We start from the raw sequence: 27457 nt of genomic DNA on the forward strand, positions 1-27457 counted from the left end.
ATTGTCATTTTATGATCAGATCTATATATGTTATATTTTTAGATTCATATGAGTTCTCTCCTGCATAATTTATAGACATATATGCTCTTCGATCTGTTAGTCTTGAACTAGTCATGTTTAGATGAATGATGACCAAAAGGAAGTTGTGTATGTTAGTTGAGTTCATTTTTGCAAGTGACCTATCTTAGTGACAGAAAGTAAAAAAAATGCTTGTATTGTGTTGTTGCCACTAAGGTCAAAAAGATAGTTGTGTAATTATCTTTTAAACAGAGGCTGAAGACAATATATTATCTATATCATGTCATCGTACTTAATGCAATACTCTGTTTTACTTGATATATTGAGATGAATGCCGGATAGCATTGTTGGGTTGGATTATTAACTATAGGTATAGCTGTACTAATGGTATGTGGATGTCCAGACATGATGCAGATATGCAATTATGCCACGTATGACCATATTCATAATACTACTATAATTCAATCGATACACAAGTGTAATTTGTTCACCATGCAATGTTATCTTTTTATGGAGAGATGTCACTAATGAAACCATGGATCCCAATCCATTCATTCACATTGCTTTCAACCTTGATCAACATTTTTTAAATTCCGTTTACAATCTGGATTTTCCTTTTTTCGTTGCAAACAATACTTCCGAACACAAGTTACGTTAGTTCTTGTAACTAGCAAGGCTAGCAATCTTACTATCTAGCTTCATTGGGGGTCAAGGCAAGTTCTTTATTTGTGTGTGTAGGTACGGATTGTTCTTTTTGGAAGACTCCTATTGGTTTGATAAACTTTAAAGTTATCCACTTGAGGTAAATTGTTGCTTGTTACAAACCTCTGCACATGGAGGCCCACCGCCTTCCTATATTGAGGAAGTAGCGTCTCCGCTGATCATTCTCTAGAACCCTCCACCTCATTTATCCCTTACTGTTGTCGGTAGGGGCTTTCACGACCAAGATCCTCGTGGTGGTTGGAGGGGGCGGGTGCTCAGGCGCGCGGCCATGCCTCCACCTCTATTTCTCTCTCATAGATCTCTCGCCTACCGTCGTTGTCGAATTGGTCTAGACTCGTCTCGACATCATCCCCCCAAGCGATGTTTGCATTGCCACTGGTGATGCCTGGTCGCATGGCTCTACAAGCTTGGCCACTATTGCCATCAGGTGGTCGGTGTTCCCAAACAGCCATGCACCACATACGAGAGCACGGGTGGGCCGTCAATGGTGGCCCCTTCACGGTTGTTTGTCTAGTGGGTTCCAGCAGTTTTGGTGTTGATGCATCCCGGTGTCCTAGATCCAGAGGCGCCAGATCTAGGCGGTGCGCTCCTTAGGTGGTGGCTGAACAAGTGGTTTGTCGTGTATGTGCTCCGTTGGGGTGTCGCGACGTGGGTTTGTGGTGGGTGGAGGGCTTGTGGCAGGACGTGTTTAAGTCTGGGATAGGTGCGTGCGAGATCTTGGATGCCGGAGTGGCGGGTCCCAGATGGTGAGGCTGGGTGGTTGGCTCTATGGCGAGCATGTTACGGAGGTGGTGGCTCTCACCTTGGCCATGCGGATGGCAAGGGACGTTCCGGGTGATTCTGGTGTTGTCGGTACTTCAGTAGTGGCGGCTCCCTAGTCTTGATCTAGAGGCCTCTAATTGCTGGCGGTGGTCGTCCCGTTGGGTTGCCTCGGCGGCACTGGTACCTCGTATGGCACAGGTGAGACTCTGAGAAAATGCTCCCTACTCCGACACCGGGGTTGGCAATGCCTATGGGTACCGCTTTCCCTCGGTGCGCCGTTGTGGGTCATCTCCCTGTGTGTCAAGGCCTCGGGTGAAAATCCTAGTTTGTCTTCCAGACTCGACGACAGCGGCACGTTGCATCGTTACCCTCTTGGGGGGGGGGGGCCGTCATGAAGCCCAAGTACCTCCGGGCATGCTCTGATCTTGGCAAGAAGCTTCTTCGACTATGGCATGGTATGGCTTCGGTGGCCTCATGTCCTTTGCATGTTTTCCCCTTTCTCCACCCTCAGTCCTCACTATCCGCTGGCAACATCGGCGCTCCGTGGCCAGGAGTGAGATGGCATGCGGCCCTCCCCGACGACAACTTGATGTGGGTGGGGTTACGGGATCCGGTGGTTTCCTATCGAGGCGCGGTTTCATGCCTATTTGGTAGTCCTGTATTGTTAGGTGTGACTACTCCTGTATTCATGTTCGACGATGAGTGAGTGGCGTTCTCGTTACACTAGTGTCAAAAAACGTCTTACATTATGGGATGGAGGGAGTAGTTGCTTATTAGTAGAAGGATTTCCTCACCACCTTGTATCAGCTCACCTGTTTTTGCTTTATTTATATTAATATAAAGCAGGGCGAAAACCTGTTTGAAGAAGAGAGAGCGGGCCCGAGATGGGAGAGAAAGAGCCATGCATGCTGTTCACCCTGATCCAAAACAGCTAGCGAGCCAAAACCGAGACGGCGAAGACCCCAGGTTATCATCCACGATACCCTGATTTAGCAGGGTAGCTAGCATACTGATTATCAAAACGCGGCCGCTCAAAGTCTCCGGATTACCAAAACTTTGGCTTGCAGAAATGCTGGTCTGCGCGCAAGCCCTGCCGTACTGGCTTCGTTTTCTCCGGCCCGAAATAGAACCGTGGGCTGATCCAAAAAAAGTCTTCGGGTTCTGCAGTAACCGCCGGCAAGAGCCACCAGAGTACGGCAGCGGTATAGCGTTCCGGCCCCCGCCTCCTCCCGCTCCGAGAGTTGACCGGCCTGTCCCATAAATACCCACCCTGCAGATGAGTACCAGAAGAACTGTGAGAGTCAACCAGGCTATGCTTCAGACAGAGCGGTGGGTTGGGTTAGGCTGGGTACACACATAGCTGAAGCTAGGAGCTAGTAGGTAGCAATGGACGCAGCAGCGGCTGCCAACGGGAGGGATGCTGGCGAGGAGGATGAGGAGGGGAGCGTCGGGAAGGTGTCCTTCACGGGGCTGTTCCGGCACGCCGACGGCAAGGACCTGCTGCTGATGCTGGTCGGAACGTCGTGGACGCCTTCGGCGGCGCCACCGACGCCAACGTGCTCCAGCGCGTCAACAAAGTAAGTAAAGTATGCGCGCCGGAGCCGCCCCAGTCCTCGGTTGACTTACCGTCAGGGCCTGGCTGAAATCAAGTCCACTGTCGATTCAACATTCTGTCCATGAATTTCCATGTATTCTTTTGACTTGCAGGTTACCTCAGCAAGTATTCTTTTGCAGTTTAAAGATGATTGTTGTATGTTGAATTTACCCTGGCTACCCAGTACGAGTAGATGTTAGTATTTCGGGTCCACCAATCACAAGAACTTCTAGCAAGCAGAAGGAATTTATTTACCACGCGCATCATCACATCTCGGCATAAAATAATAGTTCCATTTATTTACTTGCACATGTTGCATGGTTGTAACTTGTAAGACGGTAAACGCAGGGAGACATTTTTCACCTTGTTGTCATTTCGCTTATGCAGGCTGTTCTGAACTTTGTCTACTTGGGAATCGGAGCAGCGGTCATCTCCTTTCTCCGTGAGCATCAGCATACTTTGTCAACCTCTTCATCTGTGTTTGCACCTTGGTCGATGTAGAGCCTATGGGTTTTATATCCTCCTATTCAGAAAACAAAACATAAATACATATTTTAACCACCTGCTGAGATACTAGCCAGATCTTGACCTTGTTTGAAAATCAGTTAATGCACATACTAGTGTTTTAAATTTGCAAGTAGTTATCGATATGGCGAAAATTCGAAGCTAAATTTCTTGTCCAAAGAGAATAGCAAAATTGTTGAATATAAAAATGTTTACATTTCAAATGGAAGATGGATGGTTTTTTTTGGTTCATGTAACTAACCTATAAAAACTCAATTATAGCAAGAAATATACCATTGGTCATGTCAAGGTACAATAACCGTCGTTGTTTGTGCAGAGGTGTCATGTTGGACAATTACCGGTGAAAGGCAGGCGATGCGCATTCGATCTCTCTACCTCAAATCTGTTTTGAGACAGGATATATCATTTTTTGACATACAAATGACAACCGGAAAAATAGTTTCAACAATGGCTGGTGATACTGTGCTAGTTCAAGATGCTATTGGTGAAAAGGTAAGGACTTTCTCGAAGTCAAATGTAGAGCGCATAAGACAAATTGTATTCACTATTCGCTATATTCTAACTCGTATTAAACTGACATAGATGTGCACCATGAAAATTTCCAGGTTGGCAAGTTCTAACAACTTGTGGCTACTTTTGTTGGTGGTTTCACTATCGGTTTTATGAAAGGATGGCTTCTATGTGTTGTCATGTTGGCATGCATACCTCCAGTTGTACTTGCTGCAGGAATAGCCACAAAAATGATGACCAAAATCACGAGCAGAAGTCAAGCATCATACAGTAATGCGGGGAATGTTGTCGAACAAACAATTGGAGCCATAAAAACAGTACGTTCAGTTCATAAAGTAACTTAAAGTTTTATCCAATGGCTAGTATGCATACATAATTGTTTGTGTGCTCACTAAGTTACCTTCTGGCTATATCCGCAAAATAGGTCGTTTCTTTCAATGGGGAGAAGCAAGCCATAGAAGCATACAATAAACTAATACACAGATCATATGAGAATGTTGTTGAGGAAGGACTTACCAATGGTTTTGGCATGGGTTCTGTTTTCTTTGCCCTCTTCTCTAGCTATGGCCTAGCCATATGGTATGGTGGGAAGTTAGTACTTACAAAAGGATACACTGGAGGACAAGTCCTCACTGTCCTGTTAGCTATCATGACCGGGGCAGCGTGAGTTCTGTCTCTTACCTTGAACTAGAATTCATCTGTCCTATAACACATTAGTGGAACAATACTGACTGTTTGATGCAGATCTTTAGGTAATGCAGCCCCGTGTATGACTGCCTTTGCAGAAGGACAATCAGCAGCACACAGAATGTTCAGAATAATCAAGAGGAAACCAGATATTGATCCTGATGACAATATTGGTAAACAACTAGAAGAAATGAGGGGTGATGTTGAGTTGAAGGATGTGTACTTTAGCTACCCATCAAGGCCCGGGAAACTAACATTTGATGGATTCTCACTACATGTGCGTACTGGCACTATGATGGCTATAGTTGGGGAGAGTGGGAGTGGCAAGTCAACCATGGTTAGTCTTGTAGAGAGATTTTATGATCCGCAGGCTGGTGAGATTTTGATTGACGGGATCAATATCAAGAGTTTACACCTTGATTCAGTAAGAGCAAAAATTGGTCTTGTTAGCCAAGAGCCCTTGCTCTTTATGACCTCAATTAAAGATAACATAACATATGGCAAAGAAGATGCAACAATGGATGAGATTAAGAGAGCTGCCGAGCTTGCTAATGCGGCAAATTTTGTTGGTAAGTTGCCCAATGTGCGTGAAAATAATTGTTTAATTCTGAGTTCTTCTATTTGAGTTGAGTGCTAATATTTATTTGTATCTCGTGTCGGGGGTATAACACAATGGTTGGCCAACGTGGTGCTCAACTTTCTGGGGGACAAAAGCAAAGGATTGCGATTGCTAGAGCAATCATTAAAAACCCCAAAATACTCTTGCTAGATGAGGCTACTAGTGCATTAGATGTGGAAGCAGAGAGGATAGTTCAGGTGGCACTGGATAGGATCATGGTTGATAGAAGTACGCTTGTGGTTGCACACCGTTTAAGTACCATTAGGAATGCTAATTGCATATCAGTTATTCAAGAAGGAAAGATAGTTGAGCAAGGTCGGGATTACATTCACATCACTCACTTTTTATTAATCATATGTTGGAATATTTCAACTAAATTGATCAATTTCCTACATATATAAATTTACTTTTATTTAGGTACCCATGATGAATTAGTACTAAACTTAGATGGTGCATACTCTCAACTTATTCTACTACAAGAAAGCCATGAAGAGAAAAGAATAGATCGTCGATTGTCTACTCAACGGTCTAAAAGCGCAAGCCTGTCAATGAAGCGATCGATTAGTGATTCTCTAGGAAGCAGTAGCGGGCACTCTTTTACATTACCCTCCAGACTGCCTGGCACAGTTGAATCGTCTGTAGGAAATGATACACATAAGGAGAATCAGAAAGAGTGCAATTTTGATGGTTTGGTCCCAAACCAATCTCCCATGGTACGGCTAGCACTTCTTAACAAGCCAGAGGTACCTATTCTTCTGTTGGGATCCTTAGCGGCAGCAGTTCACGGAGTGCTTTTCCCAATGTTTGGTTTAATGCTTTCAAGTGCCATTAAAGCTTTCTATGAGCCACTGGATAAACTAAAAAAGGATACTAGTTTTTGGGGTCTGATATGTGTTGTCATAGGCATCATATCGATAATCTCAATACCAGAAGAGTTCTTCTTATTTGGAATAGCTGGAGGAAAGCTTATCGAGCGCATCCGGGCTTTATCATTTCAAAGCATTGTGCACCAAGAAGTTGCTTGGTTTGATGATCCGAGAAATTCCAGGTGTGTTGCAGCTTTTCTCTTGGTTAATTTCTTCTCCCTCTAGGTTGTGTGAATTATACTTTCAGGTAATATAATTTCCAACTCTATATCTTACAGTGGAGCACTTGGTGCAAGACTATCAATTGATGCTTTAAATGTCCGACGTTTAGTGGGAGATAACTTGTCCTTAATAGTTCAGATTATCTCAACACTTGTCACAGGAGTTTTCATTGCTATGATAGCTGATTGGAAGCTCTCTTTGATCCTCATATGTGTGATTCCACTTGTGGGTCTACAAAGTTATGCCCATGTGAAGTTCTTAGGTGGATTTAGTCAAGATGCTAAGGTAATCAGTTACAGGAAACTATTGGGATGTTCCTCAAGTAATATTACATTTTCAGAATGATTTCCTAAAACTAAATGTTACACCTTGTAATTCCATGTATGTTGTTTCTTTGCACATAGGCAATGTCTTCAAAATGCAATTCTACCACTTATTTGCACTATAATATATATAATTTGTACGAAAAGCCAAGAAAGCAATAATATTGTAGAAGTGCCATACGAGAAATTTTACGCATATGATTTAGTCAAAATAATTTCAAGTATGTTAGTTGCCAATGTTCCAAAAATGTGGAGTCTTGCTATTTATAAGACGTACCTTTCTAGCTAAATAAAGTAGAGCATGTCACCTTGATGTCGTTCAGATAGAACAACTAGCTTGTTACCCTTGCTTTCTATGAATTATTGTAAGTCAGGAACATTGGCTCGGCCTGCTTCATATATCTCATATGTTGTTGTGGACATCCAAGTTTCATCTTGTCTAGTGTCATGATGGTGTTCGACTTGACTTACAACATTACAATGCGCCCTTGGCTCCATAGACACACCTTCTCATATTCTAACCCATTCCATGATCCATATTGAACTTAGTTTGTTATGTGGGGAGCTTTGTTGTTCAATTAATTAGCCTTTAAATGTTCTATTAAAGATTTTTCGTAAGGCGAAAGGAAAGTGGAAGAGTCAACAAAAAAACTCCCTTTATACCATAGTAAGATGAAAGATAAAATACAAATAACTAAGAAAATATTCAGAGGAGTTGAATAAGTATAGTATTTCTTTTTACTCTATCATGCGTAGTAAGAATCAACACTTACTCTAGAAAGTTGTTATTTCATATTCTCAAACGATTGCTCATTCTCCAGATGATGCATGAAGATGCGAGTCAAGTGGCCACAGATGCAGTCATTAGTATAAGGACCATAGCTTCTTTTTGTTCACGGAAAAGAATTACAAGAATATATGATTATAAATGTGAAGAATCAATGAATCAAGGATTCAAAACTGGAGTAGTTGGGGGTATTGGATTTGGTTTCTCTTACTTGATGTTGTACCTTACATATGGTCTTTGTTTCTATGTCGGAGGGCAATTTGTGCGCCAAGGAAAATCAAAATTTGGTGACATCTTCGAGGTATGCAAATGCATTTTTAGTACTCCCTACGTCCCAAAATAAGTGTCTTGAGCTTAGTACAAATTTGTACTAGAGCTAGTACAAAGTTGAGACACTTATTTTGGGATGGAGAGAGTAGGACGGTTTCTTGCTAAGGATTCTCTTCACATTATTTTATTTTCATAATCCCTCCATCTTTAACGTCGGTCATAACTTTCACAACATCATTTCACATAGTAAGCCATACTTTGCAGGTTTTCTTTGCACTAGTTTTAGCAACTATGGGAGTATCTCAAACAAGTGCTATGGTCTCCGATTCAAATAAAGCAAAGATTTCAGCTATCTCCGTATTTGCTTTGCTGGACCGAAAGTCAAAAATTGACTCAAGCAACAATGAGGGTTTTACATTAGATGAGGTCAAGGGAGACATTGATTTCCGACATGTCAGCTTCAAGTACCCAACTCGCCCAGATATTATCATCTTCAATGACTTTACCCTGCATATTCCGGTTGGCAAGGTTAATTTACCCACTTCATATATTCACATCATTGTTATATTTTCAACATACATGCATGTAATTAGTCATTTACTTCCTTTATGGTCTTCTATAGACTATTGCACTTGTTGGAGAGAGTGGTAGTGGGAAGTTAACGGTAATTGCGCTATTGGAGAGATTCTATGATCCTGATTTAGGCACCACTTTATTGGATGGAGTGGGAATCAACAACTTAAACATCAAGTGGTTGAGGGACCAAATCGGACTGGTGAGCCAAGAGCATGTGCTCTTCAATGACACTATTCGTGCCAACATAGCCTATGGTAACAAACGGGAAGTCAAAGAGGAGGAGCTCATATCAGCAGCAAAGGCATCCAATGCGCATGAGTTCATATCAAGCCTTCCTCGTGGATATGACACCTCCGTTGGAGAGAGAGGGATACAACTATCTGGTGGCCAAAAGCAGCGGGTGGCTATTGCAAGGGCCATACCGAAAGACCCTAAGATACTACTACTCGACGAGGCAACTAGCGCCTTGGATGTTGAATCTGAACGGATAGTGCATATTGCCTTAAATCATGTTATGGTTGGCAGGACAACGATTGTTGTGGCGCACCGCCTATCGACGATCAAATGTGTTGATACCATTGAAGTTCTCCAGGATGGTGTGATAGTAGAGAAAGGAAGTCACGCGTCCTTGATGAAACTCAAAGATGGAGTGTATGCTTCACTGGTCGAACTCCAGTCGGCGTCATCATAATAACCTAGGATCCTTGCAACCGGTTCCAATTTTTATGGCACATTTATTGTTTGGGATGACCTTAATTAAGAGGAGCTTGAGATGTAAACTATAGTATGTTGTACTTACCAATATAAGTATATGTGATGTAGTAAGATTGTATGCATTTACAACGAAAGATTTTTCTTCTCGTTTTGATTCATTTCTAAATCTCAAACATCCATTTCTCATGTCGATGTGAAAAGCAGTGCATTTTCCTGTTGTACGTATATACATTTGAAAATTGCCTTTTAAGAATGTTGTACATGTCATGTATTGTATGAAGATGTTGCAACTCTTGTTTCTCTTCTTATATATGTTCTGGAAGGTGCTTCTTCGGTATCTTGTCAATATATGTACTTTGGCTAAGCCCTTAGGACCTTCCTCTATTTCCTCTCTCTCCCTCATCTAAACAAATGACACACAAGCAGTTTTTTCCACATTTCCGGTATGGGGCCAATGTCTCCGGTTATAAGCACGAGGACGAAATGTCAACCTAAAAAGATGAGGGGCTAGATGTTGACTTCTTGTAAACTTGAGGGGCCAAAAATATACTTTTCTATATAAAGTATAACTTCATTACTTGAATGGAGTGCATATTTGGTGTGGTATATATAGGATGGGACAATTATACTATTGTTGTTACATTTTCATTATATTGGGAAATTGTATTATGGCTACCATACATTATAGACTGAAACTCTCATTAGTTAATGCATGCTTTTATAAAAGCTTTTTCCACGAATGACAAGCGAAAGTGCCCACATGCATGCATCGGCGTGAGCTCCCTACAACACATGTGTGGCGTTCTATTGGTTCAAAGACGATGAACTTAGTAAAATGATCCATATTTTTTCAAGTTTTATTGGGAATTGAATGTGATTTTCCTAGGGAGATGTTTTGTACTGAATTGAGTCTATCATCCATCTTTTCATTGCTTGGGATATGTGCCATATAAACCCATTTGTTCAATACATTCTCTCTCCTTTCATCCATCTACCTTCCTCCCCGTTCTTTGACAACTGAGGCAACTAGCTTGGCGGCGACATTAGGGGCAGGCCCAATATATTTTCCAGTGGAGGCAATCCATATGATTGGCACACTTGTAGTATAAATACATATAATATGATTTTTTTCCTTCAGGCATGAATATATTCTAATGAAATTAAAAGTTTTTAGTGGGGGGTTGGCCCCTCTCAACCTTAATTTTGTCTTCCCGTAGGCTCCATAGTAAGTGAGTAGTGGGTATGTCTGGAGTCAACAAGTAATTTCGCGATGTATCTACCCATGCTTTTCTAGTTTGATTCTAAAGCTTATTTTTTATCATTAGACTAACCTAAGGCAACTCCTGGCTACATTCAGTCCTATCGAGATACAAGTTGTTACTATCCTGTTTTAACCATCATGTCAAATCTCTTCTTTCCCCCTTTTTACCAGTAAAAACCAACAGTTTGGATATTACTATTCATGGTGTTAAAATCTTCAAAAGAAGACCAATCTTGGGCATGTTTTGGAAAATAATAATAATGGAACTAATTGATCATGTTTTTACTTATTTCATGTCAATGTGACACATGGTTAAGATGAAAGGTACGACGTATAATTGAAGGTGTTTCATCATAGTTTATAGAGTTTCTTACATGTAGGCGTTTTGGATGTACCTCTTTGAGATCCATTCATTACGAGCTAAAAACGTGATAGAGGCACAAATGAAACCATAATGGAAACTTGGATTATTGTTTTGGAAACCAAAGTAAAAAAACAAACCATATGTAAGTTTAGTTGAATATTTTTACAAATCAGATTGAAACCGAGATTAATACATAATATAACAAACCGGATGTAATATGTGGAAAATAATAAGATGCAAATCAGATGTAATTGCATCTAATCTTTTGAGACTAGCTGAAATTCAAATAAAATAGAGATTAAATGCCAAAGTACAAGTATGCAAAACCTAGACCAGAATAAAGTTGCTTCCCCAAACACCTCCACATGGGTGGGTTCCATCTGAAAAAAAAGGAACGTAGAAATGGGTGCAAAGAATCAATTGTGGCAAGGCCTGGTTGGCTAAGAGAACTACTCTTGGAAAAGTAGTTCACATCGGGAGAGATTCTGAGAGCTCATCCTCGAGCGCGGCGGTGGTAGGTTGGAACGACAGAGAGCAAACCTCAAAATCTCAACGATACTTTGGTAGTGTCAGCGGGTGTCCAAATATTTGCAACCTTGAAAGTTCGGACCAAACTCAAAGTGATTTCAAAGCTAATTTGAATTATAGTAAAATTCTTCAAGTTTGATTGGGATTATGATGTTTGAAAAACCAAGAATTTCCAAAATTTGGACATGTCCTGAGGTCAAATGTTTCCTTTTTCCAAAACTTCAACGGAAAGGCTAAAAATCTGATGTCGGTTTTTCAGACATGGCAAATCGAAAGTTTTTCATGGCAATTTGCGGACGGCAAATTTAGTTCCCAAGCACGACAATTTTCCTGGCAAAACATGAATTAAGTCAGATTTTTCATACTCGCCAACTAAACTTGCCATCACCGACGAACGCAACTTGCCATGAAAAACATTCGATTTGTCATGCCTGAAAATCTGGCGTTCGCTGGATATTCCGGTCCAACTTTAAAGTGTGGTCGTGGCCTCGTAGGTGGCATCCTTTAGTTGCGAGAGCAACACCCCGAGCTCCTTGGTCTTGAGCCTGCCCTGCTCAATGGAATCGATGAGGGCATGAGCTTTCGGCAAGCTCATCCGGCCGGGGGATCTCATCCTCAGGTGGTTGTTGGGTCAGGTGAATCGATTCGTTGCCCCAACCAACATGCTGATGGATTGTATGCACTCAATAATACAGGAATAATAGGTCAAGTAAACAGCTAAACAATACACTAGGATGCTGGCTCTTTCTATATATACCAGTTGGACAGGTGACAGGTGTACAATAATACATGAAGATTAGGTTAAGTATAAGCAACTAAACGATACTGTAGAGATGCTCTCTTCCTATACCGTTTGGATTATCTGTTGTGGCGCCAGGTTCTGTACTCATGTGAAGCAAGTTGGAGCATCTTATCAAGTTGATGCCACGGAAAGTCTGTCCAAGATTAGGTACCGATGCAACTCATCCAGACTGCTGCTTGCATCATGATTGCCCAACGTTGAGATAAGATCATGTCAAAAAGTTCTCTCTATTGTCAATGATGTTCAAGTCTATGTCTACAAATGTCCAGATGTGTTACAGTACCTCTTCAAGTCTATGGTTGTACACTTCTGGACAAAAAAAAAGTATACAGCATCTATAAAATATTCAACGAGAAGGTGTCCTAATCAAGAATAAACGCTTTCTAATCCAGTTACGTCATACCCTAATATTTGTTGTTAGTGGAGCATAACTAATACTACTCTACTCTGGCAACAGGGTGTGCAACGCTACAATATTTCCTCCACCTCCACTCATTGGCCTGCCCCATAAATACCCTGCAAATGAGCAGAAGAAGAAATGTGAGAAGTATATACACAAATTAAAGCAATGGACGCGGCAGCAGTTGGTGCCGAGGGAGAGGAGAACGCGGGGCAGCACCAGAAGGTGTCCTTCATGGGGCTGTTCCGGCATGCCGACGGCAAGGACCAGCTGCTGATGCTGGTCGGCACGGTGGCCGCGCTGGCCAACGGCATGACCACGCCCCTCATGACTGTCTTCTTCGGCGACGTCCTCGACGCTTTTGGCGGCGCCACCGACAACAACGTCCTCCAGCGCGTCAACAAGGTAAGCCCCGATCGTCTCACACGCTCAGCTTCCATTGTTGCAGGTTTATTGGCATGTATATACAACGTATATATTATACCTTGTTGCAACTTTGTCGTCCATGTTATATATCCTAGAAAGCGTGCAATCACTTCTACCTCCTCCGTCCTATAATATAAGAACGTTTTTGACACTGCACTTGGGACGGAGAGAGTCTCGCTTGAAGCATCTTCCTTCGAGCTACTACAGACCAACCTCCTTAGCCATTTTAGCGAACTCATGCGCTACGTAATTAATTTTAGTCACATTTCTCTAACTTGGACTCATAGTAGAAGGTGACCTCCTGCCTTTGTTGAGCCCTTTTGACCCATAGCTGTATACTCCCTCCGTTTCAAAAATATATATAGTAAAAATTTCTATAAACTTGGTCAAACCATAAAAAGTTTGATACATGACAAACCTAAAGCTTCAAATATTTTGGGACCGAGGAAGTATGAGATAAAAATTAGTTAGGCTATCAGTGAGCCTTTTTATTATCTGGCCATGTAAATAGCTAAAAAACAAATAATTGTCAACTGTCATATTGGTCTTTATCGTGCGAGTCCATATTTGATGCTTTATGCGTCAAAATGCTGGGGAAATGCCCAGAAGGCTCCTCCATAGACCGGCTCAGGGAGGCCTCTTGTTCACGTTATTGAAACTTTGCTTCTGGCGAGTACTCGTTGCGAAGATCATTCCAATTCTCCAGGTTACGACAAGTGGCGCGTTGCATGTGCGCCACTTGTCGCAACCTGGGAGTTTTTTCTTTTTTCGTAGATCCGTTTATTCAAAATGTTTTATTTCTTAAATCGTGCGTCCAAATCTTGAACCGCTTTCGCCGTTGGATTCCTCGCGTCGAGATCTTCAAAACTAGATCTATGTTGATAGGTTTTGACGAACTTTTTTTCAGGAAAAAAAACGGACGAAAAAGCCGAACCGGGAGCATGGGTTTTTCCCTTTCCGAAAGAGGCACGCCCGTGCATCTGACGAAATCACAACCGTGCCTCTCACGGAAGCAAAACCGTGACTCTCGCGAAAAAAATAAAAAACATGTTTTTCTTCATTTCCGAGGAGGCACGGCCGTGACTCTCGCGAAAGCCCAACCGTGTCTCTCCGGAAGCAAAACCGTGACTCTCGCGAAAGGAAAAAAACAAAAAACATGTTTTTTTCGTTTCTAAGAGGCACGGCCGTAACTCTCGCGAAAGCACAATCGTGCCTCTCACGGAAGCAAAATCGTGACTCTCGCGAAAAAAAATATAACGCGTTTTTTCCGTTTCCGAGGAGGCACGTCCGTGACTCTCGCGAAAGCACAACCCTGCCTCTCACGGAAGCAAAACCGTGACTCTCGCGAAAGGAAAAAATAGAAAACACGTTTTTTTTTCGTTTCCAAGAGGCACGGCCATGACTCCCGCGAAAGCACAACCGTGCCTCTCGCGAAAGCAAAACCGTGACTCTTACAAAAACCGTGACTCTCACGAAAGAAAAAAAAATAGAAAACACGTTTTTTCCGTTTCCGAGGAGGCACGGTCGTGACTCTCGTGAAAGCACAACCGTGCCTCTCGCGGAAGCAAAACCGTGACTCTCGTGAAAGGAAAAAACAGAAAACACGTTTTTTTTGTTTCCAAGAGGCATGGCCGTGACTCTCGCGAAAGCACAACCGTGCCTCTCACGGAAGCAAAACCGTGACTCTCGCGAAAGGAAAAATAAACAGAAAACGTGTTTTTTTTCGTTTCCAAGAGGAACGGCCGTGTCTCTCGCAGAAACAAAACCGTGACTCTCGCGAAAGGAAAAGGAAAAGAAAACACGTTTTCTTGTGCAAAACAATTTTTTAAAAAAAATTGTCGAGAAGCTAGGGAAGATAGATGGAAAACCAAAACATAAAAAAAACCGAGGAAAAAACGTTTTAAAAGCTGAAAACGGGTGCCGAAAAAACAATCCGAAGGGAGCGTCCAGAGCGCGACACGTGGCGAATCACTGAGAGCGCGCCAAGTGGCGCTGATCGTTGCGAGGCTCCCGAAGGAGCGTTCGCTAAATTTGTTGCTCTCGATTTTTTCCTTTTTTTTCTACTTCCCGATTTGCCCCAGCTTTTCTCCTTCGCTTCTCATTTTGTTTGCCCTGTTTTCCATCTTTTTATCTATTCCATTTTTATTTTTGTTTTGTTTCACACTTATTACATACCTGAACATTTTTTTAAATGTGAGAACATTTTTTCGACTAAAAATCTTTTTTTAGTTCGACAACATTTTTAAAAATTGGAAAATATTTTTTATAGTAAACATTTTGTAAAATTGTATGTGTTTTTTATAAAATCATATTTTTGGAATAATATGAGTATTTTATAAATGTTGTGCATATTTCTGAAAAAATTGTGAATATTTTCTAAAAATTCATGAAATTTTCAGACAATTTGCAACCATTTTTAAAAATAAATTATTAAATAATTTATCATGTAAGAAAAATGATAAAATTTAAACATCAGCCAAACAAAAATAAGCCCGACGGAAGGCCGGCTCACATGACTACAGTAATGCTACTTTGGCAGGCCCAACGTCGCTCACTCATGTGCGGGAGCTTGATATTATGTTTTTGTGGGCGTCAGATAGGATTACCCCTCTATTGCTATCAGGCAAATCCAATCCTATTTGTCCCTCTTTGTGGTAAATTCGGACGTCTGTGCGATGTGATTGTTTTTCTTGCTGGTTTATTTTTTATTTTATTGAAATTTCCTTGTTATTATTTTTTTATTTTTTATTATTTTTCTATTTAATTGTTTGGATCCTTTTTCTTTTTTACTAAGATCATTTTTTAGGTCTATTGCTCCTCCTTTTCTTTATGTTTTTCTCTTTTCAAAAAGTTCCTGAACATTTTTAAAATTATACCAACACAAATACAGGCACACATAAATAACTCTTCTCAAAGATCTGAGCAATTATTTTTCAAATATAATGATATTTATTTTCATATGCATGGATTATTTAGTTTTTGAATACAAGATGCACATTTCTTTTTCCATGTTCAGCTACATGAACAGCTTTATTTTCTATATATAAATATTTCACATTATTAAACTGATTAAATAATAAATCTACTATGGTGAACCAATGTTCGTTTCATTATGTTTCCCTTTAGGCAGAGCCACTACATTTCCCGTTTAAAGCAGCAAATAGGAGATTCCCGTTTGGCAATGCCCATATATGTGAAAGTATTCTTGCAAGTTACAACAAAAGCCCCCTTATAAAGAAAAAGTTTGCACACAATAAAAAATAATATGAGAAACAAAAGGAATTTAATTAATCCTATATGCATTGTGTTACAATGGCAACTAAATATCATGATCTCCATCATCGTATCTTCATGAAGTTGTCACGCCAACGACTACTTCTACTTCTATGACTAACGTTTAGCAATAAAGTAAAGTAGTTTACATGGCGTTATTCAATGACACGCAGGTCATACAAAAAAATAAAGACAACTCCTATGGCTCCTGCCGGTTGTCATACTCATCGACATGCAAGTCGTGAATCCTATTACAAAGAACATGATCTCATACATCACAATTCATCATTCATCACAACTTCTGGCCATATCACATCACATGATCAATCGCTGCAAAAACAAGTTAGACGTCCTCTAATTGTTGTTGCATCTTTTACGTGGCTGCAATTGGGTTCTAGCAAGAACGTTTTCTTACCTACGAATCACCACAACGTGATTTTATCAACTTCTATTTACCCTTCATAAGGGCCCTGTTCATCGATTCCGCTCCAACTAAGGTGGGAGAGACAGACACCCGCCAGCCACCTTATGCAACTTGTGCATGTCAGTCGGTGGAACCGGTCTCACGTAAGTGTACGTGTAAGGTTGGTCCGGGCCGCTTCATCCCACAATACCGTTGAGCAAGAAAAGACTAGTAGAGGCAAGTAAGATGACAAAATCCACGCCCACAACAAAGTTGTGTTCTACTCGTGCAAAGAGAACTACGCATAGACCTAGCTCTGATACCACTGTTGGGGAACGTTGCAGAAAATTAAAATTTTTCCTACGGTTTCACCAAGATCCATCTATGAGTTCATCTAAGCAACGAGTCTAGGGAGAGAGTTTGCATCTACATACCACTTGTAGATCGCGTGCGGAAGCTTGCAAGGTGATGATGTAGTCGTACTCGACGTGATCCAAATCACCAATGACCAGCGCCGAACGGACGGCACCTCCGTGTTCAACACACGTACGGGACGGGAGACGTCTCCTCCTTCTTGATCCAGCAAGGGGAAGGAGAGGTTGAGGAAGACAGCTCCACCGGCAGCACGACGGCGTGGTGATGGTGGAGAGGCAGTACTCCGACAGGGCTTCGCCAAGCACACAACGGAGGAGGAGAGGTGTTGGGGAGGGGAGGGCTGCGCCTTGGAGGGTGGTGCGGCTGCCCTCCCCTCACCCCTCTATTTATAGGGGGAAGGGAGAAGGGGGCCGGCCCCCTAGAACCCATCTAGGGGGGGTGCGGCGGCCTAGGGGAGAGGGGAGAGGGTGGCTTGCCCCCCAAGCCAAGGGGGCGCCCCCTCTAGGGTTCCCCCCTCAACCCTAGGCGCATGGGCCCAAGGGAGGGGGTGCGGCCAGCCCACCAGGGGCTGGCTCCCTGTCCCACGCAGCCCATGTGGCCCCCCGGGAGGGGTGGCCCCTCCCGGTGGACCCCCGGAACCCTTCCGGTGGCCCCGGTACAATACCGGTAATGACCCCGAAACTTCCCGGTGTCCGTTTGACAACTTCCCATATATAAATCTTTACCTCCGGACCCTTCTGGATCTCCTCGTGACGTCCAGGATCCCATCTGGGACTCCGAACAACATTCGGTAGTCACATACTAGTCTTCCTAATAACCCTAGCGTCACCGAACCTTAAGTGTGTAGACCCTACGGGTTTGGGAGACATGCAGACATGACCGAGACGCTCTCAGTCAATAACCAACAGCGGGATCTGGATACCCATGATGGCTCCCACATGCTCCTCGATGTTGTCATCGGATGAACCACGATGTCGAGGATTCGATCAAACCCTGTATGCAATTCCCTTTGTCAACCGGTACGTTACTTGCCCGAGACTCGATCGTCGGTATCCCAATACCTTGTTCAGTCTCGTTACCGGCAAGTCACTTTACTCGTACCGTAATGCATGATCCCGTGTCCAACACCTTGGTCACATTGAGCTCATTATGATGATGCATTACCGAGTGGGCCCAGAGATACCTCTCCGTCATACGGAGTGACAAATCCCAGTCTCGATCCGTGTCAACCCAACATATACTTTCGGAGATACCTGTAATGCACCTTTATAGTCACCCAGTTACGTTGTGACGTTTGATACACCCAAGGCACTCTTACGGTATCCGGGAGTTACACGATCTCATGGTCGAAGGAAGAGATACTTGACACTGGCAAAGCTCTAGCAAAACGAACTACACGATCTTTTATGCTATGCTTAGGATTGGGTCTTGTCCATCACATCATTCTCCTAATGATGTGATCCCGTTATCAACGACATCCAATGTCCATAGTCAGGAAACCATGACTATCTGTTGATCACAATGAGCTAGTCAACTAGAGGCTCACCAGGGACATATTGTGGTCTAAGTATTCACACGTGTATTACGATTTCCGGATAATACAGTTATAGCATGAATAAAAGACATTTATCATGAACATTGAAATATAATAATACTTTTATTATTGCCTCTAGGGCATATTTCCAACACTATCACGCGAGGAGTGGCCCACAAGGAAGGTGGCATGAGGAAAACAAATTAGGAGGATAGGGTGCCAATTTTGAGAGCGGGAGGTGGACAGAGAAGGAGCGATGTGTTGGTGGGCGGAGGTGCCAGAGAGGATAAGACCCTGTCTTCTTCACATCAATCTTTGAGGCGTCAGAAAAGAATAGCTAACATGGAGTGAATAATGCCATATATTTCTCAAAGCAGCCTTTATTTCACTTGATGAACAACCTTTATTTCTTTCATTTGTTTCTAGTTCCTCCACATTATACCTAGCTTCATTCCTAGTTCTTCCAATTATTGCATTCCTGTGTGTGTACGCGCGCGCACTAGTAGAAAAACGACTTTTAGTACCGTTCGTAAGGACCTTTAGTACCGGTTCTGGAAACTGGCACTAAAGGGTGGGGACTAAAGGTCCCCCTTTAGTCCCGGTTCAACACGAACCGGGACCAAAGGCCCATCACGTGTGGCACGAGGCGCGCCGTGGTCTGGGGGGCCTTTAAAGGATTTTTTTTTTTGAAATAAAGCAAAAACAGCCCGCCTACTGGGCCGGCACGGCCTGCATATGACTAGAAACCCAACCTCTAGTTGGGCCAGGATGCAGGCCCGTACGGCCCAGTAGGCCCCACATGGCAGAAGACTTGCAATAGGCCCACAAAGGCATGCTTAAAGAGGAGCTCGACACGGTAGCCCTGTCGGGGCTTATAAACTGGTGCGAGCTCCTCTCAACTAGTGAGGTGGGACTAAACATTGTGCACTGCGGGTGGCAGCGCACCACCTTTAGTACCGGTTGGTGGCTCCAACCGGTACTAAAGGGGTCATGGCCTTTAGTACGGGTTGGTACTATAGACCTGAACCGGTACTAATGCATAGCCGTTCGAACCGGGACTAATGGTACCATTAGTGTCGGTTCATTTATAAACCAGGACTAATGTTTCTCACTAAAGTAGTTTTTCTACTAGTGGTGGTGTGTGTGTGTGTCTGAGAGAGAAAGGATGGGAAGAGGCGTGACATCGAGGGATTTTGTTTCAATCCGCACCTTTATATGAAAGCCTAACATACCTAATGGGTTGAATCTTTTGTGAGTGGGCTGAAAGTTTCAGCCATGTGTGACATGGTTGCCACTCAAAATTGTGTATGATGCAGGTTTATTTGTGGTGGTTTCAAAATAAATAGTCGTATCCACCTCATCAGTGATAACTTTTTGGAACCATGTGCGACTAGGTGTCTTACACGTCCTATTGTGTACTAGTGCATCATGTGGTACTAACGTTATTATATTATCATAAGAATTATCAAGATTTACTAAATTTAAATGGAATGTATTCACATGATAAATAATGGTCAAATTTGCATATTGGAGAACACATCAATGCTAAAAACACTGGGTAAATATAGAGACCACATCAATATCCAAAACACCATCCTTATCTTATTTTTTAAATATGTATATGCCATAAATAATGGAAATAGTTGCACATTGGATACCATCTCAATAACCAAAACATCATCCATTCACACATACACGCGTGCATGGGGACGAGAGAGAGAGAGAGAGAGAGAGAGAGAGAGAGAGAGAGAGAACTGGTTAATATAGGCTACGAAACAACTGACATGTATGAACAAATGTAGGTAGATGTTCCTTTAAAAAACGCGTTACCCATACAAGACATCAACCAAATATAGGAACAATATATAGCCCAGTAGCAGTACGATACAAGATGTCACAATCAAGCCTAATTTTCTAAGTAAAGTAGACAGATCAAGTCCATAGCTCCTAATCTGCACACATGTGACACTTGAGGTAGAACTGTAATCGCCACCTCAAACATTTATGCCTCTTCCCTCTTCTCGCCACAACTAGACGGGGAGACATGTTTAATTAAGATAGAGCGGTGTTCTTAGGATGTGGAGCAACATATGTTTGAGAGGTTTTTGATAGTTTTTGGTGGTGGCATAGGGGGCTTGGAATGAGATGAGATATGTCATTTATAATTTGGATTTGGCGATGAGGATGTTGTGGCGATTCGAGCTTAAGTTAATGCTCTACAAAGTGAAGGCTCCTGATATGGCCTTTACTTATTGGATACGGAATGGTAATAGAAATGTTGTCTCCCCCTTTGAAGGTGTATCATTGATGTTGGTGATCTAGAGTTCACTTATTCGATCTAGAAACGGAAGTGGGGTTGTCTCTCTTACCCAGGCCCATACTGTTTAAGAGTCTTTATCCAGTGTTTGTTGGCCAGTTAGATCTGGAAATGTCCTTGTGTGTGCATCATCTCCGTTTTAATGCCACTCATCAATCTAACTCAAATCACGTAGTACAAATAAAATCGACATGATTTTTTCTCATACAACATTCTAGTGTTAAATGGCTTGCTATAGTGTCTCTACAGTTCCATTATATATATTTTGGACTCCAAAATGCTACATGACCTTTCGATGTTCCACTATACTAGCGATTGCACTATACCTCCGAATTGCTCTGCTATTTGACTTAGTTTATAGCTAGCAATAGCCCGACTATTCCATATAGGCAATTTATCACAAAATAATGTGTCTAATTATATTGAATTACACTTAATGTAAATACTTTGAATGGTTATGTGGCATAGTGTAAGACAGTAAACACATCAATACATTTTCACCTTGTTGTCATTTCATTAATACAGGCGGTTCTGAACTTTGTCTACTTGGGTATCGGAGCAGCAGTCATATCCTTTCTCCGTGAGCACGACATACTTTGTCGATGTATTCATATGTGTTTGCACCACCTACTAAGATACTAGTCAATTGTTGGACATGCTTGAGAAATGGTGTTTAATGCACAAACTAGTGTTTTATATTTGCAAGTTATCGTCATGGCATGATTCCAAGTTATGTTCTTATAGTTGCTATTTGAATAGTATATAGAAGAACCCTGAATATAAGATGAACGGTCTTAACATGTTTTGTATTTCAACAAGAAGAAGATAGATGAACAAACATGTTAAAACTCCATTAGTAATGACGGCGGGAAAAATGTATTCACGTAACACATCTACAACAAAATTGAACCATGCATAGGCCATGCAGTGATCATCATATCAAGGTAGGATAAGCCAACTTTTTGTGTGCAGAGGTGTCATGCTGGACAATTACTGGTGAAAGGCAGGCATCACTCATTCGATCTCAATACCTCAAATCTGTCTTGAGACAGGATATTTCATTCTTTGACACAGAAATGACAGCTGGGCAAGTAGTTTCAAAAATGTCTGGTGATACCGTGCTAGTTCAAGATGCTATTGGTGAGAAGGTAACGACTTTCTCCAAGTCAATTAAAGAGCAACAAGAAAAATTATATTCATCAAATTGCAACTCATATTAAAATTGACATAGATATATATGCATTGTAAAATTCCCCAGGTCGGCAAGTTTCAAAAACTCGTGGCTGCTTTCCTTGGTGGTTTCATTGTAGGTTTTGCGAAAGGATGGATTCTATCTCTTGTCATGTTGGCATGCGTACCTCCAGTTATATTTGCTGCAGGAGTAGTGGCAAAAGTATTGTCAAAAATCTCTAGCAGAGGTCAAGCATCATATAGTAATGCGGGGAACATTGTCGAACAGACAATTGGAGCCATAAAAACAGTAAGTTCAGTTCACAGAGCATTTAAACATTGGTTATTATAAATGACTTTCCGTGTACCCAGAAAGTTATCTAGTGGCTATATATGTCCAGGTTGTTTCTTTCAATGGAGAGAAGAAGGCCATCATATCATACAATAAACTAATACACAAAGCATACAAGACTGATGTTGAGGAAGGACTTACCAATGGCTTTGGCATGGCATCTGTTTTGTTCGTATTCTACTCTAGCTATGGTTTGGCCATATGGTATGGTGGAAAGTTGGTACTTGCAAAAGGATACACAGGAGGACAAGTCATCACTGTCTTATTGGCTATCATGACTGGGGCAATGTGAGTTTTTACTCCTACACTGAAGTAGAATCCATACGATAATGATCCTTCATATCAAATTATTGGCAGTGAAAATTTTCAATTCTTTATTGTAGGTCTTTGGGTAATGCAGCCCCATGTATGACTGCCTTTATAGAAGGACAATCAGCAGGACATAGATTATTCACAACAATCAAGAGGAAACCAGAGATTGACCCTAACAGCAATAGTGGTAAGCAACTAGTAGATATGAGGGGTGATATTGAGCTGAAGGATGTCTATTTTAGCTACCCAACAAGGCGTGGGCAACTAATATTTGATGGATTCTCACTACATGTGCCTAGTGGCACTACAATGGCTATAGTTGGAGAGAGTGGGAGTGGCAAGTCAACTGTGATTAGTCTTGTAGAGAGATTCTATGATCCGCAAGCTGGTGAGGTTTTGATTGACGGAGTTAATATCAGAGATTTGCAACTTGAATTGATAAGAAGGAAAATTTCTCTTGTTGGCCAAGAGCCCTTGCTCTTTATGACATCGATTAAAGATAACATAACGTATGGAAAAGAAGATGCAACAATTGAGGATATCAAGAGAGCTGCTAAGCTCGCCAACACAGCAAATTTCATCGATAAGTTGCCCAATGTGCGTGAAACATTCACTGTGTAATTCCAAGTTCTTGCATTTGAGTTGAGTACTAATATTTACATTTATCTTGTACCAGGGTTATGACACAATGGTTGGCCAGCGTGGTGCTCAACTTTCAGGGGGACAAAAGCAAAGGATTGCAATTGCTAGGGCAATCATCAAAAACCCCAAAATACTTTTGTTAGATGAGGCTACTAGTGCATTAGATGTGGAGTCGGAGAGGATAGTTCAGGAGGCATTGGATAGGATCATGCTGGACAGAACTACGCTTGTGGTTGCACATCGTCTAACTACTGTGAGAAATGTTGATTGCATATCAGTTATTCAACAAGGAAAGATAGTTGAACAAGGTCATGATCCCCATTTCCACCGTTCACTTCTTATCAATCACCTATTTGGCACATTTTTGACTAAATTGTTCATATCTCTACATATATTTTATATAGGTTCCCATGATGAATTAATACTAAACTTAGATGGTGGATACTCTCAACTTATCCTTCTCCAAGAAAGGCATGTAGAGCAGAAAATAGACCATCGACTATCTACCCCAAGATCAAGTACAAGCCTGTCATTGAAGCGGTCGATTAGTGCTTCACTAGGGAATAATAGTGAGCTTTCTTTCACACTCCCCTTGGGGCTACCTAGCACGATTGATTTGCCTGGAGAATATGATACACATGGAAAGAATCAAAAAGAGAAGAATGATGGGGGAGAGGCACGAAAGAAAGATCCTATGGTACGTCTAGCAATTCTTAACAAGCCAGAGGTACCTATTCTTATATTAGGATCCCTAGCTGCAGCAGTTCATGGAGTTATTTTTCCAGTGTTTGGTTTAGTGATTTCAAGTGCAATTAAATCTTTATATGAGCCACCAGATAAACTTAGAAGTGATACAAGTTTTTGGGGTATGATGTGCTTTGTTATGGGTATCATATCAGTAATCACAATACCAGCAGAGTTCTTATTATTTGGAATAGCCGGAGGCAAGCTTATAGAGCGCATCCGAGCTTTGTCATTTCGAAGCATTGTTCACCAAGAAGTTGCTTGGTTTGATGATCCTAGAAATTCCAGGTGTGTGCAGCTTTGATCTCTTGGATTCTCTTCCTACTATAGATTTCATGAACACTACTTTCAGGTACTATAACTGCCAAATTATATCTTACAGCGGAGCACTTGGTGCAAGACTATCAATTGATGCTTTGAACGTTCGGCGTTTAGTGGGCGATAACTTGTCATTAATTATTCAACTTAGCTCAACGCTTGTCACAGGAGTTCTCATTGCTATGATAGCAGACTGGAAGCTCGCTTTGATCACCATGTGTGTGATTCCACTTGTGGGTCTTGAAAGTTATGCCCACGTGAAGTTCCTGAATGGTTTTAGTCAAGATGCTAAGGTAATTAATTAAATAAAATTGTTGGGTTGTTGCCAAGTAATATGACATTTTTTAATAATTCCTAAAAGGCAAATGAACCCAATAGTACCATAAATGTTTCTTTGGACTTAGGCACAAAAATATAACTTTACCACCAATTTGCCCCATAATACGTAGCAAAAGCCAAGCAAATTATACATTATGAAAGTATCTTCTGAGATTTTTTTTATGCATATGACTTAATAAAGTAAATCTAAATTTACTAGATGGCAGTGTACCAGACATTATTGACTCTCATTATTTCCAAAAACACACCTTTTGGGAAACTTTGGGGGGGGGGGGGTAATAAAATACAACGAGTGAGTTTTCTACTATCAACCTGGAACCACTACCTCTTTATTTGTGCTTTTTTCTACATGTTACATCAATTCAAGTTCAATGGCTCACCCTATTCCATATAACCCATATCCTATTGGGCACATTTGATTTCCATCGTGGGAAGTGTCCCAATGAGTGTTCATGCTTGGCTTACAATCTCACATGGTCTCCTTGGCCCCATAGTTACAGCATGTCATAGTACTTTTATATCCCGTGTCGTGATCCATGCAGAAATTTGAAGAAGGTGGTGAACTTAGATTGTAATGAGGGGAGCTTCGTTGTATTTTGATTAGTTCTCCTACTATTGTTTGCACAAGATTATTAGCAAGATGAGAAAGGGAAGCTGAAGAGGTGGATGAACCATGATAGGCTCCATTTAAATAATAGTGAAGATAGAAGATAAAGAAAAATATTCAATTATGTTTACGATTTCAAACATAGACATCTTCTACTTCATCAAGCGTAGTAAGAATTGACACTTACTTCATTTTTATTTCCTCAAAACTTTTGAAGTTAACGATTATAGATTGGTCATTCTCCAGATGATGTATGAAGATGCAAGTCAAGTGGCCACGGATGCAGTTAGTAGTATAAGGACAATAGCTTCCTTTTGTTCTGAGAAAAGAATTACAAGAATATATGATCATAAATGTGAAGCCTCGGTGAATCAAGGAGTCAAAACAGGAATAGTTGCGGGTATCGGATTTGGTTTCTCATACTTGACATTGTACTTCACATACGGCCTTTGTTTCTATGTCGGGGGGCAATTCGTGCAACAAGGAAAATCAAATTTTGGTGAAGTTTTTAAGGTATGTAGATGCATTATTTTGCCTGTAAAGTTACTCACTAAGGATTATCTTGTCCTTATTTTTTTTGCCATAGTTCTATCATGAGGTCATTTCACTTACTAAGTCATACTTTGCAGGTTTTCTTTGCACTGGTCTTAGCAACTATGGGAGTATCTGAAACAAGTGCAATGGCCTCCAATTCAAAAAAAGCAAAGGATTCAGCTATCTCTATATTTACTTTGCTAGACCGAATATCTGAAATTGATTCAAGCAGCAATCAGGGTTTGACATTAGATGAGGTCAAGGGCAACATTGATTTCCAACATGTTAGCTTCAAGTACCCAACTCGCCTAGATATTCAAATCTTCCATGACTTTACCCTGCACATACCCTCTGGAAAGGTTAGCCTACTTCTCATATAATAATCGCATTGTCATATCTTGTACAACCATGCACTTAGGAGCTTGCTTTCGATATGCTCTCATATAGACTGTTGCGCTTGTTGGAGAGAGTGGTAGCGGCAAGTCAACAGTAATCACACTATTGGAGAGATTCTACAATCCCGATTCAGGTACCATTCAATTGGATGGAGTGGAAATCAAGAGCTTAAACATCAATTGGTTTAGAGACCAAATTGGACTGGTGAGCCAAGAGCCTGTACTCTTCAATGACACAATACGTGCCAACATAGCCTATGGTAAGGACGGGGACGTCACCGAAGAGGAGGTCATTGCAGCTGCGAAAATATCCAATGCACATGAGTTCATATCAAGCCTTCCTCAAGGATACGGCACCTCCGTTGGGGAGAGAGGGACACAACTATCCGGTGGCCAGAAGCAGCGGGTGGCTATTGCGAGGGCGATACTCAAAGATCCTAAGATACTACTACTCGACGAAGCAACTAGCGCCTTGGATGCAGAATCTGAGCGAATTGTGCAAAATGCCTTAGATCATGTGATGGTTGGCAGGACCACGATTGTCGTGGCACACCGCCTATCTACTATTAAAGGCGTCGATATCATTGCAGTTCTCAAAGATGGTGCAATAGTGGAGAAAGGAAGTCATGAGTCCTTGGTAAACATCAAAGATGGATTATATGCTTCACTAGTTGAACTCCGTTCATCATCACCGTAATTCCTAGGATTAGTATCGGTTCCTATTTGCATACATGGGTTACATGTTGGTTGACCCCCTTTTTGATTGTTGACTTGGAAATGCGATACATTAATTGTTTGGAACTTGAAAAGGAGCTCAAGAAGTAATTACAATTTGTCGTGTCTATGCCTATCTAATTTAAGAGTGTACATATTTGGAAAGAAAGATTATTTGTCGGGTTTTGATTCTCAAATGTACATTTCTAGTGTCAATGCATAAAGGTGTGTAGTTGTGTACCGTACATAGCGTATATATAATTTTTCGAAGAATCATCGTTTGACATGTCAAACATATCATACATTGTATGAAGATGACATAGCTCCTTTTTTTCAGATGTTCTTGCTATCCACGGTTTAGGTGCTAATCCGTACATGTGTATTTTCATTATGGCGATGAATGTTTATGTTGCTTCCTTTTAGGTGCTTTTGTGGCCACAAATGGTATCAT

At 41.5% G+C, this 27457-nt stretch overlaps 1 protein-coding gene and 1 pseudogene across 1 annotated transcript; both read left to right on the top strand.

Annotated features, from left to right (window-relative positions):
- The first annotated feature begins 2889 nt into the window (after positions 1 to 2889).
- LOC123039877 (ABC transporter B family member 4-like) lies at positions 2890 to 9173 on the top strand (annotated as a pseudogene).
- Positions 9174 to 12719: 3546 nt separating this feature from the next.
- Positions 12720 to 27096, top strand: LOC123043078 (ABC transporter B family member 4). The gene is made up of 12 exons (XM_044465424.1): positions 12720 to 12956; positions 21405 to 21459; positions 21852 to 22027; positions 22138 to 22359; positions 22451 to 22689; positions 22785 to 23310; positions 23390 to 23663; positions 23760 to 24387; positions 24482 to 24710; positions 25610 to 25876; positions 25993 to 26256; positions 26345 to 27096. The coding sequence occupies exons 1-12, from the start codon at positions 12720 to 12722 to the stop codon at positions 26987 to 26989; spliced, it is 3762 nt and encodes a 1253-aa protein (XP_044321359.1). The 3' UTR covers positions 26990 to 27096.
- The last annotated feature ends 361 nt before the right edge of the window (positions 27097 to 27457 follow it).

The sequence above is a fragment of the Triticum aestivum genome, chromosome 2B (assembly GCF_018294505.1).
Source record: "Triticum aestivum cultivar Chinese Spring chromosome 2B, IWGSC CS RefSeq v2.1, whole genome shotgun sequence".
NCBI lineage: Eukaryota > Viridiplantae > Streptophyta > Magnoliopsida > Poales > Poaceae > Triticum > Triticum aestivum.

Coding starts and splice junctions, on each gene's coding strand:
- LOC123043078 (XM_044465424.1), top strand. CDS start 12,720: ATGGACGCGGCAGCAGTTGGTGCCGAGGGAGAGGAGAACGCGGGGCAG. Junction 22,028..22,137: donor AAGATGCTATTGGTGAGAAG/GTAACGACTTTC, acceptor AAAATTCCCCAG/GTCGGCAAGTTTCAAAAACT. Junction 22,690..22,784: donor GCTATCATGACTGGGGCAAT/GTGAGTTTTTAC, acceptor TCTTTATTGTAG/GTCTTTGGGTAATGCAGCCC.